This window comes from Spermophilus citellus (genome assembly GCF_964194105.1).
Source record: "Spermophilus citellus genome assembly, chromosome: 10".
NCBI lineage: Eukaryota > Metazoa > Chordata > Mammalia > Rodentia > Sciuridae > Spermophilus > Spermophilus citellus.
Genome location: NC_138197.1, coordinates 134,458,336 through 134,478,298, shown reverse-complemented (window position 1 = coordinate 134,478,298; position 19,963 = coordinate 134,458,336). Strand labels below are relative to the sequence as shown.

At 51.4% G+C, this 19,963-nt stretch overlaps 1 protein-coding gene across 3 annotated transcripts in view; it reads right to left on the bottom strand.

Annotated features, from left to right (window-relative positions):
* TBC1D22A (TBC1 domain family member 22A) overlaps nt 1-19,963 on the bottom strand; it is a 309,293-nt gene that overhangs the window by 186,594 nt on the left and 102,736 nt on the right. For all 3 annotated transcript variants that reach the window (XM_081311235.1, XM_081311236.1, XM_081311237.1), the window contains 2 exons: nt 18,557-18,619; nt 5,258-5,372 (listed from right to left, as the gene is read on the bottom strand). In XM_081311235.1, the coding sequence (XP_081167361.1) occupies nt 5,258-5,372; nt 18,557-18,619 (178 nt within the window). The remainder of the gene's footprint in view (nt 1-5,257; nt 5,373-18,556; nt 18,620-19,963) is intronic.

Sequence of the window (19,963 nt, the reverse complement as noted above, 5' to 3'; positions counted from 1 at the left end):
ACTGCACTGGGCGCCAATGAACAACTCTTTGAAACTGTCCCTCCTTAATTACCATGAGACCCCTCACCTGGTCTTTGTCTGCCTCTGGAACCACTCTTCCCCGTTCTCTTCCCTGGGCACACATGGTGCTGGCTGCCTGAGCACACACACGCTTCCTCCTCTCTCCTGCCTCTCGCTGTCTTTTCCAGGCCTCAGGTGGTGGGCAGAGTGGGGATGGCAGGGGCCAAGAAGGGAGGTCACTGGGTGGGCTCTAGACAATCCTAGCTTTCTGCCCCTATGGCCACGGGCCCTTTGCCCCTCACCACCACCTCTACATCTGGAACTCGAGTGCAAAGGAGGTGCAGGTCCTGTTTTAGTGGAGGAAAGCCAGAGGCCAGGATAACCACAGGAAGACTGTGGCATCAGGAACAACACTTACTGGACACACTCTGCTCCACACAGGCCTCTAGGCTATGCTTCTGTGGGGTCCTCCTTCAGAAATCCCAGCAGCCAGGAGGCCGGCGCCATGATGAACTCCACTTCCCACACCCATGAAGGGAGCACTGGCATGCCTGAGGCTGCCTGCAGCTGGCAAGGTGCAGGGAGACATCTGAACCCAGTCACCTCAGAGCTGCAACCTTAGCCCAGTGACCTCGGTGAGGACAGTAACACCAGCCAGGACTGTCCACACCCAGGCCCCTGCACAGGAAAGTACACACAACTCCCACAGGAGGGTCACCCTTCCAGTTTCTTGCAGCCAATGCAACTATTCTGGAGACCCTGCCCCGGAGATCCCCAGGGTTCTGCACTGGCCACTCTCTCAGGATCGGTACCTCACAGCTGTCACTCCAGGAACCCTCCGATTTCCAATCTAACCTCTGGCAGAGCTCTCTTCTAGGCTCTGAATGTCAGGCCCTGCTCCTACTTAATTCACCATGGATAAAGCAAGCTCAGGGCTGGGCTCCAGCTCAGTGGTACAGCACTTGCCTAATGTGCTCTGGGCTTTGGGTTCCATCGCCTGCATGAAAAAAGAAAATGGGGTGGGGTGGGAGGGGCACAGGAGGGAGGAGGAGAAGCTGACCTGCCTCCCCTTCCCGCACCTGCCTGAGGGTGGTGCCACAGCACCCCAAGGCCCAGCTCTAGGAAGCACACTGGGCGTCACCTGCAATCCAGCCTCTGCTCCAGTGTGCCTGCACACACTCCAGGCCTCCTCCAGAGGCCTCCCTGCAGTCTGCTCCTCCAGGTCGGGGCCTGCTACCCTGGCCCAAGATCCCTTCTTATGAAGATGGCACAGTTCCTGCCTCATCTTTCCCAGTGTCCTGCTTCATCCAAAGCAGTGGTCATCGCAGTGCCCCCTTCACTTCCACAGACAAAGCATGAAGCCCCACCTCAAGCCTTTTCCAGCAGCAGGTGGTGCCAGCTGCCAGGGCCACCCACGCACTGACCAGCCTGTGGCTCCAGAAGCTTCTGCGAGAACAAGCATCCATGCCAGGTTCTGTCTGATCTGGAATGTGTGTTTAAGCATCTACAAACTTATCGCGTATGTGCCTGGAGTTTCCCACTCACTCCCTAAGGCGTCAACCCCTGAAACTCAAGAATTCCTGCACCCTCCTGGCATATGGAACTGTTCCACAATGAATTCCTCCAAGTAAGTAATGCCCCCATCATGACGCTGTACTCAGGGACTTTCTCCCCAGGCTCAGCCTGGCCTCAGTGACTGTGTTTACCACTCTGCCATCTCCACGTGCCTCCCATACTCCTACCCCTGCCTCTGAGATCACCAGCGGTCTCCTGACCTCCTTCCCAATTGCAAGCTCCTCTAAAACCCATCTAGACTGGTGAGTGCCATTGCACAAAGTTTAGCTCCACAGTTGCTCAGAATTTGTGGCCAGCACCAATGAGGAGCACGTGTGTACAGGTGTGTCTGTGTGGATGGGTGTGGATGTGCGTGCACGCATGTGTATTAACTTTCATTTGCAGACCAAATCTCATTCATGTGCAGGACCAAATCTCCCGTCCCCAGTGGTGGAGGCCCACAAGGAGCCCAGGGTTACTTGGCTCACGCTCCTGAGTCAGGCCTACTACATTCCCGAGCGCAGGTCCTGACACACCTCTAGAACACTCCCACACGGCTCCAGCTCCATCTCTGGTTCCAAAATGTCCTATGCCTTCCCTCATTTCCCAAGCTGCCTTCGCTGAACACTTCCCCCGCGCTCTCCTGATTTCTGCTCTGACTCTGATCATCCTGGCCAGCCTCCAGCCAAAGGTGAGCACCCCCTCCCTGTGGGGAAGCAGTTAATCCAGTTTGAGAAGTCATGGTCCTCCTCGAATGACTGTCCTCTCCCTAGGTCCCTTCTCAAGTCAGAGAGCATGGCATTGAGGGGCCTTCCAGGGCTAGCACGTGGAGTCAGGGCCACTCACAGAGGGACAGGCAGAGTTGCTTCCCTCCAGCACATCACACCCAGGGCACTGCGCTCCAGGCACCACCCTCCCATGGGGACCAGCAGCACTGCACAGCAGGCCAGGGGCTGCAGGGTTGTTGGTGCCTGGGCCACAGCCAGCATGCACCTCACGAGAATCCAACTCCTGCTCAGGTTTCACATGTGTCTGAGGTCCGTCACCCGGAGACCCCGGCAGAATTCCACACCCAGAGGCCAACAACCATACCAGCTCCCCTCTATTTCGGAGGCTACATACACTAGGCACAGTCCAACAACCTTGCTCCAAGCGTCAGAGCACCTGAGTAAGAGTATGGGTGCTAATGCTGAGGCACGCGGGCAGCAGCACCTTGGCAAACTTCACTAGGTTTCTCTCTGTAGGAAAGGTCCCATCCAAAGCCTCTGGGGATGCCTTCCTGAAGACAGCAGCCCAGTCAGCCTTCAGGAGCACTGACCACAGCTCCCAGACACCCTCATCTCCATGCCACAGCCAGTGCGAATGTGTGAAGACCCGGACCTGAGCCCACATTTCCCAGCCTGCATCCACCCCTGAAGACTCCTCTCTGTTCTCAACATGGTTCACCAGCCCCGGGCACAGCTGCCCCCAGCCTCCAGCCCACTCATCAGTGCCCCTGAGGGTACCCTCTGGCTCCAGGCCAGCTCTCTGCTATCCCCACCACCCTGGTTCCCTTTCACTCCAGAAAGCTTCCTCTGACTGCCTGGGCTAGGACAGCTTCTCATAGCACCCTATGCTTCCTCTTGATAACATGGAGGCTAACTGTTTGATCAAACTTTCCAATCATGCAGGTAAAACCTGGGTTTCCTGCTGCAACTGCAGGCTCCACGGGGACAGGAGCCACACGGCACTTGTAGAGTTGGACAGAAAGCAAGGCCCAGTGGGAGAGCCAGCTCCACACAGTGCTCCAGGAAGGTCTGCAGAGCAGCAGAACCACACCCCAGAGGGAAGCAAAGTGGGACGCCAAGCAATTTAACAAGAGTCAGCTAAACAGCATGACAAATGATGGACCCAGACTACAAAACTGAACATTTCTAAGCCCAGGAAGCAAGTTCTTAGAGGACTACAAATCTACCCATCACATTTGAAATCCAGGACCAAAAATTTAAAATGTTCACTTAACGGAAGAGTCAACCACCAGAAATACAAATGGTATGGTCTACGCATATTTTCCAAAGCCAGAGAGCATATCCACTCAACACATGGTGTCCTTGTGTGTGTGTGAGCATGTGTGTGTGTGACAGCATACACAGGTGGTGTGAGCACATTCGTTTGAGTGTGCACGTGTGGTGTGTGCACTTCCATGTGTATGTATGAGAATGGGCACGTGTGGTGCATGCACATTTACATATGTGTGAGTATGAGAGCATGCACGTGTGATGTGCGCACATTTCCGTGTGTGAGTACGTATGTGTAGTATGTGCACATTTCCACGTGTGTGGCCTGCACTGCAGGAAGGCAGGAAGAGTACGAGTCCATGTGAAGAGTCCACTTGTAGAGCAAAATTCCACTTCTTCCAGTTATTCCTTCTGGACAATTAGCACCATGGTCATGTCCTTCGTCCCATCTCACTAATAATCAGGCAAGGCATTAAGAACCACTTGGGTCTACAACATAAGTTGGTGGTAAAGTAGTTAAGACAAACTTATTTACCACGTTAATTAAATGGTCTATTTAACATGGAATATCAATTCTCTAATCACATCTCAGTTGAACTTCTCCTTTCAATTAACAACTCTGAGGGCCACTGACAGAGGTCCTGCTGTTCCAGGATCATTACGAACATTTTCATTATCTGCCAAACGAGGGAGTGGAGGCAGAGTGTGAGCACTCTCAGGAGCGGCCTCTCCCCACTTAAGAGATGATTAGGGGGTGAGGAGCGGCGCTCATTAGTTGCTTAGCAATGAAAAGACTGCCTGTGAAATCACGAGCTGAAGCCAAATGCAAGGGGCTGTGACACACGGCTCTGTGGGCCTGTCCCCCTCGTGGAGAAGAACCTTCTCAGGGAACCCAGTCTCTCAGATTCCCACGAGGCGGTCTGGAGCAGAACGAAGCCAACCTGGCCAAAGCTCTGCCTCCAAAACCCCGCCAAGACATGCCAAGAGGGCTCAGGGAGGACACACGGAAGCCCGTTTAAATTAAAATGCTCCAACTGAGGGGCAAAGCCCCTCCTGTGTATTTAGGTTTTAGTCATAAATGAATCCAAAAGAACATACCCAGAACTTACCAAATTTTCTAAAAAAACTTTAAACATGTTCAAAACAGGCAAAGAGATATTACAGTTTGCTATTCTCTCAAGAGAAGTACTCAAGAGAAAAGGCACAGGCCAAACTAAATATCTGTGAAACATTATTTTGCATGTAATTAATATTCCAATAAAAGGAAATGCTACTTGTATATCAGAGATAGAAAACTGATGAACTGCTGCAGAATGCAACTGAAGATCTGGTCTTCAGCTTGTAAGCAGATCTTCAACTAATACCTTGGCCTTATCCATTTAAATCCAAACCATTAAGCCGGAGTTCCGATGGCCATTGAAAGTAAACCCACTGGCAAACACATTCGTCTCTCTTCCACTACTGCAGACGGAGGGCAGCAACCATCGTGGCTGCCCCTGGATGTCTCAGTAGCTGAGCATGCGGGTGTGAGGCACTTCTGAGAGCTGGCATCCACGGCAGAGCTGCCATTCTCCACTGCTGCCCAGCACTGGAAACACTAAACGTGGTGCCAATTTTCAATATTGGTATAATTGTGCACAGTTACATGTCAAGTCTTATAAAGTTCATATTTCATATTTATGACAGAAACCATCAAGTGGCCTTACCTATGTATTCGCAAATGAAGACCACAAAGAAAGGAGTGACAAGGTCGTTTATCCCCTGGACATATCCACTGGCAGGATGACGGATTGCCCATATAAACAAGATCCTTTCAAAAATCTGAAAGAAAATGGAGCAGGTGGTGAAGCAAAAGTAAACACAGGGAGCTTACAATGATCCACTCTTACATACAACACATAGTATGGATTTTTTCCCACTGGCCATTAAAATGCAAATATAAACAAAGAACAATCCCAGTTTAAGTCTGTCTTCTGACTGACTCACCAACATGGTGAAGTATTTCCCAACCCCTGAGCTCACCCTGAGGCCCTTGTTGGCTCTCAAAAGAGGCCCCGCTGCACTCCCATGCACCAGGACTGCACAGGGGCGCCCAAGGGCTCCGTTGGGCAGTACCGCAGTGCTTCAGCAGTAGACAGGTGAACAGTGGCTGGGTAAGTGGATAAATAAACGAACACTGTACTGGGGCACTTGACACATGGTGAGAGACTCGGCCCAGCCTGCTCAGTTTGCCTATATGTTTGTATTTGTGTGTGTGTGTGTGTGTGTGTGTGTGTGTGTGTGTGTATGCATGCACGCATATACAACCATGGCTTAAAGACCTTTACCTGTTCCACGTCTCTGTCCACCACCCCCCACCCCGAGCCCAGGTGCCAAAGCACAGCACCTGGGCCTCAGTCCAACCCTGGTGCAGGTGAACCCTAGCTCCCCAGTCACACATCCTGGCCACGCTGGGCTGCCACTCTGGCTCAGGTCCCACTGCCCAGAGGCCTTTGAGACTCACTTCAAGCCCTATTTCCTGTGGCCATCTGCTCCTTCCCCAGCCTCCTTCTGGAAGAGGCAATCACTTCCCGCACTAGGACACTAGCAATTGGTGAGGCCAGGCTGTTGCCTGGTCCACTCTCATATGTCCAGCCTCGTATGAGGGGCACAGTGAAGCCTCCGTGAGCTTCCAACAGATGAACGAGCAACAGCACTGCTGAGCACACCAAACCCTAAGAACCAACCGCATCTGTCCTGGAGTCGGTCCCCTCCACAATGCACGCATCCTACACTTCACTGGGCTTGGGGTCCAGATCCCCCCAAGTCACCACTGACCCTGCCGGAGATTTAGGGAGAAGAACCTGGAACCCACACAGGTGAGGTCTCCACCTAGGGTGAGCCACCTACTATTGGCGAAACCAGCCTCAGAACCCAGCCTCCTCCTCACACACTCTGGTCCATCAGCCACTGGCCACTGTGGTCACTCAATAGCTAACAAGGAAACATCCACCTGTGACGCAGCACACCTGACAAATGTTTGCTGAGTGATGCATCCATGCACCAAGAGCTGAAGTGCTTTCCATTTTAAGTCAACCGCTCTAGCGAGAAGTGAATATTTAAAAACCTTCAAGACCAACATCACTTAATAACACGGCACCCATTAAGGATTCCTCACATGTGAAAACTTGGCAGCTGCTGCAGAGGCTCCAGGGTGACCAAGATGGACCAGGACCCAGACAAGCCATTCCCAGCAGCAGCACCTCAGGTGACCCGAGAGAGAGACAGGGGACCCTGGACCACAGTACATCAGCTATGGTTTGCAAATGCATCGGACATGCCATGCCCAGCCACCAGGCCACCAAGCAAGCCACATGATAACATGCAGCTTCATCAGACAGGGGTGGCAGGATACAGGACATGTTCTTGTACCCACAGGCACACATGGGCCTCACTGGGCCCTGGACCCCTCCCCAGCAAGCCTCCCAGGGCCCAAGTCCAGAGAAGGGCAGAAGCAGGGACTACTCAGCGACAAGCAGTCACAGTTACAAGGAGAGAAAGGAAAGAGCTGGTGGCTCCATGGAGGCAACCCTCAGAGAGAAGAGGAGATGGGCTACTACACCAAGTTCTCCTCCCAAAGAAGCCCCAAAGGGAGACAGAGCCCAGGAGGCCTCCCACACACAATGAGGTGCTGCCCACAGACACCAGCCGCGCAGGAAGCTCACCTGCACCAGCCCTTTGGTCTTGGTCACAGCAGGGTCCAGGACAGTGGGCCACCCTCCCTGAAAGTGTCCTGCAAGTCATCAACACCTCCGCGTGCCCTCTGCATGTGAGTGTTTAAGCCACAGCTGCCAGGCAGTCTCCAGGAGGGGCTCAGCTGTGCTCAGAGCCTAGAGGCAGACAGGAGAGGATTCCACGGGGACACCTTGCACCCTCTGGGATGGGACAGGGTGACGGCTTGTCTTGAGAGGAGACGGATGCTGAGGAGTGCCAGCCATTAAGCCAGGATAGGAGGGCTTCTGGTGGGTAGTCTACATGGAGACGCAGTCAGGAAGCAGCGCAGGCTGCTCTGAGGCACTGAGGTGAGGGGTGGGGCAGGAGGGCACAGAGGGAAAGCAAGCCAGATGGCATTGCTAGGGACAGCCTTGAGCACCACTGTGAAGAGCAGGGGGCTTCCCACCTGCCAGAGTGTTGCCAAGGACAATGACAATGGCATCCAGCTACGTCAAGCCCCTGAAGACAAAACACAAACCCCTGACTGTGACTCCAGGCACCTGGGCTGCTGCTTCCTGGCTCTGACTTCATCGCCACCACAGGGTTCCCTCCCAGACACCTCTGTCCCAATCTCTGTGTTTGCTGGTCTTACTGCCAGGAATCCTCTTCTCCTGAACTTCCTAGGCTCCCAGGACTTCCAGCAAGAGATCCCAATTCAAAGCCTTAGAGAAAACCGCAGGTACCACCCTACCCAAAAGAGCAGCCCCTCTCCTATGCCCGCCCAGCACCACTTACAGCCTCACTGTGTCGAGGATCCTTGGGGAGGCATCTCCTCCCTGGCTGGCTGCTGTGTCCCCAGCCCCACTTGGTGGGTACAGGGGCTCTGAGATCTCCACTAGCTGAATGCAGGTGCAGATGGCCCCCGCTCTCCTCACCACCCTGCACCTGAGCTCATGTTCCTGTGCTCTGGACAGGACACAGAATGCTCACCGGGAATCCCATTAGTTCTCCCAGTCTGCTTTCTCCTTTGAATATGCCCCAGACCTGGCTCCCTACTCCAGCTAGTGGGAAAGGTGTGTGTGTGTGTGTGTGTGTGTGTGTGTGAGAGAGAGAGAGAGAGAGAGAGAGAGAGAGAGAGAGAGAGAGAGAGAGAGCGCGCGCGTGCACGCGCGCATGTATGTGTAGTCTGGCTCGTGGGAGAACAAGGCCTTTGAAGACTTCAGTGGTTTTTCTCATCTCACCCCCACCATGCAAAGCAAGAAGACGTGCCTGGGTGTCGTCCTGCAGCCACCTCACCATGTGACTTTCATGGCGACAAGTTCTCCCTAATCTTTAGCACTAAACAGCACCGTGAGAAAGAGGTCCTGCCCCCAACAGAGGGACACGTGCTTTGCCTCACATAGAATTTTTTGGTTTTTATTTTTAATGTATGGACCTTTATTTTATTAGTTTATTTATATGTGGTGCTGAGAATCGAACCCAGTGCCTCCCACATGCTAGGCCAGCGCTCTGCCACTGAGCCCCAGCCTCAGCCCCTCACATAGAGCTATTTTTTAAGGAACACAGTGAGTCAATTCTAAGCTCTTACTTTCAGGCCAGTTTTAAAAAATTGTAAATGACAGATTTCATATGACTTCTTTCCAATGAGCATCTTTAAAGTATACCAAGGTGTCACTTGAAAGGGGCACAAATTAAGCCCAGCAGTCTCCAGAGGGCATGTCCACTCATGCGCAGGGCCTTTGCATGCATCCTGAGCAGGCGCTCCCCCTTCACATCCTGCACAAGCGCCCACGGCACAATAGGACTGCATCCAGCACCATCACTGCCACTGAAGCGGTGCCACCTGAAACACTTCCAGGAAGAAGGCTGTAAAGCAAATAGCCCTCGCTCCTCCACTGAGGCCCCTCAACATGCTTCTCCAGCAGGAGGAGTCTGGCTCTTCCTCTTGCTTCACAGGAAGGCTCCAGGAGACACAGGCAGCTTCAGCTGATGGCAAAGACCTCAAGATTTCCCCATGCCCCCAAGACCAGATCCCAAAAAGGGATGTCCAAAGCCAGCACATGCTCATGGCACAGGCCCTACTCCCCTTGGTGGTTCAGGACACACAGGCCTGCTGGATGGCTCAATGGTCAGGAAAGTGCCTGGTCCAGAGCTTTTCCAATAGCTGGCCCTCCAAGCTGAAACCCACCCTGCTCCCGCCTGCAGCTTCTGTACCAAGACAAGTCCCTCCACTAGACGGGGCCTCGCCACAGTGCTTCCCCTGGCAGTCACCCCGGGGGGCACCCACCAGACTGAGCCTTGCACAACCTGTGGGGCATGTTCACAAGAGTGGTTAAGATACCAGAATACCAGGGAGGCAAAGACCACTCTTCTTTTTTATAGGCCATGGACAAACAGCCCCTCAGGCACCAGGCAAGGAGACACAAGGGTTCACATAACTGTGGAAGCAGGCATCAGCAACTTGGTATGCCCTTCCAAGTTCAAGTGTCGCCCCCAAGCCTCCCCTAGATGTCTTAATGGAGTAGGCAGGGGAACTTTATATGATCTTCCTGGTTTTGTGCACATTTCTCTGCAAGACACTTCAGCTGTGCACTGTTGAAAAAAGAGACCACATTTGGGTCTTGGTGTCACCCATATGCCTACTGGTGTTCACTAGCATTCTTCAAGAGGTCACATCCCCACAATTTCATATGTCAAAAGTGCAGGTAATGTACCAGAAGCCTATGCAGGGAAGGAGAAACACTGCTCTCCCCTGCATGGGGCTATCAGTGGAAGGAGGGTCAGTTTAGAAAGAGCAGAGAGGGAGGAAGATCTGTCACAACACATTAGTCCACAGTTAAGTGAAGGAGCCATTGGGGAAGCAGTGCCTAACCTACCGAGGGACCATAAGGAAGGATGCCCTAAGTCTGGGGATGTGTTTAACAGACTGGTCTGGAGCAGCTCTGACAATGAACACTCGCTGGGTAGCATCAGCTATTAAAGTTCTATTCACATTCTTGATATTCAAGTCTTTGTTGGAGTGGGAATTCATTAAAAGCAGTACAAACCTTAAACTCTTCCTAAAGTATCTCTTCTGCAAATCAATCTACACTCAACAGCAGTAATCAAAATAGTTGCTGCTGCTGCTGCTGCTGCTTGATACCTGCAGGACCAAGGATGTGAGGAGGCAGTCCCAGCTCTCCTGCTTGCTGATTCAAAAAGCAAAAGGTTCCTCCTAAACACTGCAACAGATTTTCCCTGGGAAGCTGGGAGGGGCTCGAGAGGTGCCCAGATCAGGGCACTTTCTGCCCGCATTTTGTACTTTTACCAAACACCCTCTACAGGCCTCCACAGCTGAACTGAACTCTAGCCATTCAGTGCCCACAAGGGAGCTAAGACATGCTGCATACTAAAAGTGAAATAAACTGAAATCAAAAATGCCACTGTGCTGACAATTACTCACTAAAAAAAAAAACAAAAAAAAAAACCTGATTTCAGAAATTTGAAAACACGCTAATTCTACCATATGAATCAGTAATACCACTTCACAGCATATAAAGTACCATGGAGATAATTCTTTGAGAGAAGCAACAAAATACAGTTACACTGAGAAGACCTGCGGGACATATACTTCTTAAACTCCAAATGCACTGCAGGCTCAGAAAGAAGAAGTTATTTATAACTCGAGATTTTGCAACATGATCCATGAATTACAACATTTAATGAAAGAAAACAAAGCAAAAATCTGAAATGAATCTAGAATGTGGATTCAAAAATCAACCACCTTTCAGATTAAACACACAGAAAGCCCAAGACCTCTACCCACCGCATGGTCACACCACTGAGCAGAGAACTCTTCAAACAGGCAATAACCCTGCACTGGCGTGAGGATGATCCACACCCACCTCATTCAAATATGCCCATCTGCATCCATACCCGGTGCTCACAGCAGGCTTCCTGGTAGGTAGTGAAACACAGAGGTTCCATTATGTTCAAAATTAAGCACTGAAAGGAAACTGTACTTTCAAAGAAAACATTAGGGTGTCACCATCCTGAGAACAAATATTCAGCACATCTGATTACATGCCAGAGAATAACCAAACAATCGATAAATGGTCAGAAAAAGCGTGTTTCAAATTAAAGAGAAATCTGACTTCCCCTTCTGGCAGTTACAGCTCATTAGACATTTTCAAACTTGATCTCATAATGCAAAGAACAATATATCCTTCATGACCGATTTCCATTTACTTCAGGTATGCGCGCTTGGTTCAATACTAGGAAATCCATTAATAAAACTCATCACAGAACAGATTAAAGAAGCAAAAGCATATTATTTCAGAAGATGGGAGGAAAGGGGATCTAGCAGACCTCTCCGGCACCTTCCCCGGCACCTCAAGGGCAGGAAGTTCAAGGCTGCCTCTGGCACACCAGACACCTGCTTTCCCCACTAGCTCAACCCCGCAGTGAGCGTCTTAGCCAGCAAATGCAAACAAGAAAGACACACAGAACAGAGAGAAAAAAACAATACTGACATTATTCACCAATGCCAATGACTGATTCCTTAGAAATCTCAAATCTACATAAATTGTAAGACTGACAAAAGAGGTTTGCAAGTTTCCCAAATACATGATTAACTACAAACAACAACTGCATTTATATATATGGCCAACAAAAAAGACAAATTGAAATTTTAAAGGATACTTTCTTAAAAATATATCTATGAATTGTACGAGTTGTACAATACATTTAAGATGGAACATTTGTTTAAAAATAAAACAGAACTAAATAATTCAAAACAAAACATTACTCTCTGTAAATGGATCAATAGATCCACCTTAATTTCTGAGATTTCTGGAAACCTAACAAGCTGACATTAACATATAAAAGCACAGAAGTGCAGAGAAACAAGAACCCAGGAAAGTGGCCCGTCCCACCCAACTCGAGGCCACCATCACCTAGCACAGGTGAAGGTGGAACCGGAGTGGAGAGAGAGCCAGAACTGGTGTGAGTGCCCAAAAGGGGCCCCAGAGAGTGTGAGATGCTGGGGAGGACAGCAGTGCCCCAGGAGCTGTGGTGTCAAATACCATGCCAAGTTCACTCTGCACTAAAGGTCAAAGGCAGAATTAAAACCTTTAGAAGAAATGTAAGAAGTCCTCTTTGAAAGGATGTGCTACAACACAGAAAGGCCCAGACGTAAGTGAAGAACCTCCCGGTGAGAGTGGAAAGCCGGCCCACTAACGTGAAGCAGACGCGTCCCTAACCCACAGACAGAGGCATAGCAGAGTGTGCTGAGTGTATACCAGCAGGACAGCGAACAGACACGACAGTGGCACTGGCAGAAGCTCTCACAGACAGGGGACAGCGAGAACTAAGAAGCCTCTAAAACCCTGACCACATAGGCCATCAGGCAATGAGACACCACAGGGTGTCTGACCATCCCAAGTGCACACACAAGTGCGGGCAAGGCCACAGCGGGCACCACACAACACAGCACCTCTGACCCCGCAGCTCCGCTCCTGGAACAAGGCCCAGGGGCACCCTCCAGGTCAAGACGAGGCCACTGAGGGGTCTGGAGAAGCCCTTGAGCAGAAGGACAGGACCTCAAAGTCACCAGCACTCCACTTCCCAAGGTGGCGGCACAGGTTCTGAAAGGACACTGAGAATTTTTCTTTGACGCAGAGGTTGGGTACCACACAGGCTTCTGTGCTGATGTTGTTCACAGCGAGAGCAGAGAGAACCGGAAGGGAAGACTTGTCCATCAAACCCCAAAATATTTACAGAAGAGTTAATGAATCGCTTACAAGTCAAGTTCCAGTTCCTGGGCTCTCACAAACACACCATCAATTCTGAAGAAAAAACAAAGATAATCATGACACCAAACAGTGACCAGACATCACAAGAGGGACCCAGCCCCCGCTTACCAGCTGTGGGGCTCTAGATGGCACCTCACCCCAGCATAACTACAGGACTCCCACAAGGAGAGGACAATGCCTGGGGGCCTATCGGGCACCGCAGTGGGCACCAGGGAGATGCTGGTAAGGAGAAGGGACCAACTCTGGCTCCTGGAGATGGCAGGCTACAGGGGAGAGACCCAAGCTCTCGGGGAAGGTCAGAGGCACAGCAGGTCATCCATACTCACAGACTGATCCATTGCCTAGTGCTCAGGTGGAGAACCCCGGACAAGGGTCCTACCCTCACAGAGCTCAAGGTCTGGCGGGAAAAGACTCAAAAATAAGCAACCGCCCTGCACAGTGAGGTGTTGGAATAGGGAACAGGATGCCGTCAGGTCAGCAGCCATGGCAGAACAGGTGGGATGACAAGGTCAGGAAGATCTGCCACGCAGGGATCGGAAGGCAGTTCGTGCAAACACAAAAAACACACATGGACTCAGACCCAGGTCCTTGGTCCATAGAACCAGCCCACTCCCCTCTCCAGGCACACAGGGACCAGGACCCCTACAGTCTGCCCCACTCCACGGAAAAGAAATCAGCTTATTATAGGTTCCCAGCCTGAGGGAGTAGTCCAGGCTGAACAGGGCTGGGCTCCATCCATGTCTACAACCTAGACAGTGCCCCTTCCTTCACAGCGGGGACAGTGCACCACACCAGTGCTTAAGTCTGCCTGTAAGCAGACCTCATGCTTCATTATCCTCCACGTCTGCTCAAACACAATGAGACGGCACTGCCCAGTGACTTGATTGGAAAAAGCACTTTATCTCTGTGGTTTGTAAAATGGGTCTAAGAAGCAGCTAGCCAGAGAGCAGATGACAGGTTCAACACAGAGGAAAAGTCACTGAGCAAATGATTAACTCATCAGCTGCAAAGGCCCAGCTGCCATGTTTAAATTCGGTTCTAACAAACTCCTTGTACTGACCGCAACAGCTCAGTGTCACACATTGGAATCTTGGAATCGTGCTTCTCAATGTCAGACAGAGTTTGTTCAACACTAAACAGGGAACAAAAACCATGAGTTGGCCAGAAAGTAACCAATTTTACTCTCAAGTAACAATACTGGCTGAAAAGATTACTCACTAATTTATACAAAATCCCTGAGTCCCCCTCAAGGTGCTCCTGATGCTCTGCACTCAGGACACATGAGGGTGGGGACCTGCAGGCCCTGCACCCTGGAGCCACGCACAGGAGGAGGAGACACCAGCTGAACAAGGCAGCGCACTGGCACCATGATGAGCACGTGCCATAGGCAGAAGTGGGGCTGGAGTGGCTCCAGCTGGCAGGGCAGGCAGTGTCCCTGACAAGGCCACGCCTCAGGCAGAGACCAAAGGGCAGAGAAAGGGAACCGTCTGGAACAAGACCCAGCAAGTCCACTCCCAGGTAAGAGGCAGGGGTGAGAGGTGACAGGGACGCAGACTTCCTCACTGAGATTTGTACATGAAGGGTTACGGCAGATTTATTTTGTAACGGGCAAAAGTCGGAACAAACCCAAGTGCCACCAACTCGTGAATGGATGCACACACTGAAAGGGAAAGGAACACTACTTGTCAATGAAAGGAAGCGAACTAAAGACGCACCCCGTGGACTGAGAACGCCACCCTAGGTTAGCAAAGTCCTCAGCGTGTGTGAGTCCACTTCCGTGAAATCCGTGCCTCAAGCCAGGCTCCGGTGGCACATGCCTGTTATCCTGGCAACTCAGGAGGCTAAGGCAGTAGAATCACAAGTTCAAAGCCAGCCTCAGCAATTTAGCAAGGCCCTAGGCAACTCAGCAAGACCCTGTCTCTAAAAAATAAAAAAGTGCTGGGGATGTGGGGCTTGGTGGTTAAGTACCCCCGGAGTTCACTCCCCAGCACCAAAAAAAAAAAAAGTGAAATTCCATATGTCAGCAAAGCTCTGGAGACAGAAAGTGGATCAGCAGCTGCCAGGGCAGTGGGTGGAGAGAGACTGAGAGCAGAGGGACAGGAAGAAACTGTCAGGGCAATGCAATCACCCTTCGGTGTGAGCTGGGGGTGGTTACACTCCTGCACACAGGGGGCAACAGAACTCACTGTGCACCAACTGGCAAGTTTCACTGTGTGTGAATCAGACTTCATTAAAGCTGACAGGAGGAAAAAGAGGAGAGAGGAAGGGGAAAGGAGGGGAGAGAGGAGAAAGGAGAAGTGGAAGAAAAGAAGAGGAGGAGAAAAAGAAGGCCAAGCAAACAACCAAATGGATGGGCAGGCTGGGAGGAATGCCCAGGCCAGAAATCCTCCTTGACAAGGTAAGGCCCAAGCCCAAGTATGCCCATGACAACTAGAGCCAAACTTACATTTCCCTGGTTCTGTACAGCTGAGGATCACTGTGTCACTACAAGAAGCCAGTAAGGATACTGAGCAGAAGCCCCAGGAGCAACGTGTATGATTGCAAAGGGAGGCAGATGCCCTTCTCCACCCATATCTTACTGGACTTCCCTGCCAATAGAGTGAAATGTGATGAAGAGCACTAGGCAGCCAACTTGGACCCTGAGGTTAAAGCCAAGCAGAGAGAAACAACCAAATCGCTGGTGAAGGGCCAGTACCAGAGACAGCGATAAACCTCTGTCTTGTGAAGCCACTCAACTTGTTATGGATTTGCTATCATTTTGCAGACCCATCTAAACCTTACCGTTACCATGCCAGAAATCATGATTCGACTTTGCCTACTGCCAACACAAGACCAGCATTTCAATACTGTTCCTAAAGCCTCTTGCTCACCATCCTTTCTCCCCACACAAGGCTGTGCTCAAGTCGCCTGGCCAGCCCATCGGCCAGCACATCCACCCTGGGCCTGCCTCCCCACTAGAACCCACCTGCCCAGCTTACGTGGTCTTGCTCAGTCCTGCAGCCTGGCTGAGCACAAACCTAGGGCACTTCCATACCCCCAGAGGAGGGCACAGGAGCTGAGACCACTGCCAGGGGAGGCCTTCCAAACCTATAGGGTCGAGGCCCCAAGAGTCATGACAAGAAGCCCAACTGACACCAAGGGGCAGTGAGGCTGGATCCACACTCAGGGCAAGAAGCCTGCAAGGGAGGCACAGAGGAAGGAAGAGATACTCACAGACAATCCACGCTGTCTATTTTCATTAAAACACTTAAGCAGGAAAGCGGTCACGCTTCATTCTCAGACACCAGGAGCACGCTGGGGCAAAGGACACAGTACTCCTGGGGAAACCCCTCTGCTCTGCGTCCTGCACTCCTGCCCTGACAACCCTGGAATTTCTTCTGACAGGCGCACCACGCCGACGGGCCATCAACATCAAAAGTGTATTTATTAGCAAAGTCGAGATGCAAAACAAAGTATTTAAAACAATGAAAAAATTCCAATTTTATTATAGAGATACCACTTAGTTTAGCAGTAAAAAATATATGATAATGTGGAATAAATCTAATAAAGCTGATGAGACTACTGAAAAAATTTTTAAACTGCATTGAAAGGCATTAAAATGGCCTAAAAGGAAACTAATATGCTCATAAAAAAGAGAAACTAAACCTCATAAAGATGCCAACTCTTCCAAATAAATCCAGAGAATCCATGCAATGCCAACCACAAATCAAAGAGACCTCAAACACAGGCACACCTTGGCAATCTGACTCCAAGGCTTGAGTGGAAGAGCAAAGAGCGAGCTGCCCCATCCCCGCGAAGGAGGAGGAGGAGACATGTGCACCCCACCAATGCCAAGACGTCCCAAAGCCACGTCAGCTAACGGGGTGGGGCATGCAGACCTAAAGCCAGCTGAGTATAGGACAAAACAGAGGCCACAGAAGAAACCTATGTGAATGTGACAACGACATACAGCAGAAACCATCAACACAGAGAGACAAGCTGGAGTCCACATCTGGTGCTGGGATTGACTCGTCTCATGCACACAGCTGTCAACTACAGATCAATGAAACACAGAGGTGTGAAAGGCAGAACTCCTAGAAGGAAAAAAACGAGATGACATCTTTATGACGTATGTGCAGGAAAAGGCTTAGCAAAGCATGTCAGTGACAGGTTCAACCCCAGGGAAAGTAAGGACTTCCCAGCATCATCTGCCCTCAAGAACAAAGTGAGACATGGCCAACACAGAGGAAGGTACCTGCAACAGAACCTGCAATGAGGGGTCCAGACACACAAAGATCAACTGCCAGCAACAAATTAGGCCAACAACCCAGAAGAAAAAATGGGCAAAAACAGAACAATCATTTCCCAGAATAAGAGAACACTTGGAAACATATGGGGAGATGCCTGGCACAATTAGTAACCAGAGAAGAGAAAAACCGGGAGCCTGATAAGATTATCCAACAGAGAAACACATACTGAGAGGCCTGGCCACATCAAGAGTCATCAAGGGAGCCGGGCACCGTGGCACACACCTATCATCCCAGCAGCTCAGGAAGCTGAGGCACGAGGATAACAAGTTCAAAGCCGGCCTCAGCCACTTAATGAAACCCTGTCTCAAAATAAAATTTTTTTAAAAGAAATTGGCTGGGGATGTGCTCCATGGTTAAGCACCTCTAGGATCAATCCCTGGTATCAAACAACAAACGAAAGGTCATCCAGGACCTAGAATTCCAGGAACTCCAACACTCTGCAGGTGGCTCTGGTGGCAGAGGGCCCCCCCACCCTGCCAGGAACCATGCTGACACTCTCTTCAAAGTGTAACCGACACACACCCAACCTCACAACTGTGTGCCTCTCAAATGCCTTAGAGAAATCCTTGCCTGTGCACATTTGCATGATGGTCAGGAAGGTGCCAGCAATGCTGTTCTAAAAGCACACAATTATAAACAACCGCTATGTCTATCAAAAGGAAAAAGGCAAAAGAAAGTGTGGGATGTTCAAACAGCAAACATTACCCAACTAGGTACCACAGGTGGGCTGCATCCTACAAACCACCAGAGAAGGGAGCAAGCTGCAGAGCCAGGGCTGCACAAAGAACACCAGACTCCAAAGGACACCACACTCAGTGACATGCTGCTCTCCTGGGTTGCACCTGTGAAGGAGAATGGACGTCAAGGCCAGGAGAGGGATGAGCACGAAGAAGCAGCCCAACACCTGCAGTCAGAGGCAAGAGCACAGACACAGTGGTCAACAGCAGCAGGCTCCAGCTCCTAGATTCAGGAGGGGTAAAGAGTTCATACCCATACAGGCACGCCTGTTACACACGTCCTTTTGTGTGTGTCACTATTACACAAGAAAAACATCTTAGGAACAATTAGCCATTCCTATCAACAATTGTGCCCACCAGGCCAAATCCCCAGAAACTGGCTGCCCACACGTGCTGATGGGCTGAAGCCCCCCACATGTACCCACTGTCCTGCAAGCACCGTGAGCATCAAGTCACAGACAACACAGAGAAACACCCAGCCGGGCTCCTCTTACCTCTGTCACCTTGGGCTGCAGGATCAGTGCTTCTGGGCTCATCCGAGGGATGTCTATGTGGATCTGGAGGTGCAGGAGAAAGACAGGCTTACTTTGGAGGACCACAGACATCACCATCAACATTACATCATGATTAAAGGTGCCGTGCTCAGAGACTCAGCCACCTGGCCCCTTCATCTGCCCTCTGCAAGGGTGTTAGCTTGGCACTGCCGAGTCTTCCCTCTAAGGGTGCTAGCCCAGAGTTGCTGAGTCCTCCAGAGGGGAGGAAGTCAAAAGCTCATTCCACCTGACCAGGGCACATCCAGTCCAGATGATGGACTTGCCTGACTCCTGCCCAACCCACATCAGAAGCTGCGTGAGCAGGAACAGAGCAGGCCTCAGCTGCGATAGTCCCTTTCTGGAACTTAGGCCACATTTTCCTTCTCTTCACAAGGTCCTTGGGGAATCTAGGACATTTTCAAGGGAAGCATTTGGAAGTCTCTGCCAGTGTCGGGGTCCTGCCTGGTCACCATCTGACCAAAGTCACAGCAACATGCCCGACACTGAAGAGGAGGATGCTGCGGGTTCAAGAAGCCACCAGACAGGAACACTTAGCAGAGCTGGTGTCATCGACTGGCTCCAGCATCCCACATCAGCCACCAGCCATCACTCCTGTCTCACCAGGGTAAAAGAGGGGAGGCACGCACGTCCTACACAGAGTGATCCCACTGCTGAGCTGCACTCCAGCCTTCCTGCCCAGGCCCACAGAGGGTGCCAGCATGCTGGAGCCTGGGCATCACTGACTGGCCTGTGCCCTGCATACACCATTCAGGCTCTAAGTTCTTCCTCTTCCTGTTGGCTGGCTCCACGCCCTTCAGGAGGTGACTGGTAAAGATCAACATCGAGCTGAGAGGCCATGAGTCAGTAACACACAGGAAGAGACGTGTAGACAGCAGCACCGGGAGGGGACATTCCACACAGAGGAGCAGCTGGCCACACACAGGGCCCAGGTGTGGGCAGAGACAAGGGCCACTAGGCCTACTGGCGGGGCAGCCCAAGGGCCATCCTCAGTGTATTGCTCCTGGCATGGCAGTCCTGTGGTCATCCCTGGAATGAGCTCCACAGGCTCCTACAGGACAGAAACCAGGTCTGGCCTGCCTCTGCGTGCCCAGGGCCAGCAAGGCCCACCTTCCTGTGGGCCACCAGCAACAGTGCATACATCAGACCCCATAACCTGCCCATGCTAGAGGAGGGAACCCCACAAAGCAGGTGGATGGGCTGCATGCACCCTTCCATCCACTGCCCACTCCCCACAAGCAAAGGCTGGGCAAGCGGTGGGGGCTGCAGGGCTGAGCAGGGAGGGAGAGGCACACAGGTGGACTTTTCAGACCAGTGCCAGGTGGCCGTGACACACACTAGCAGACCTCG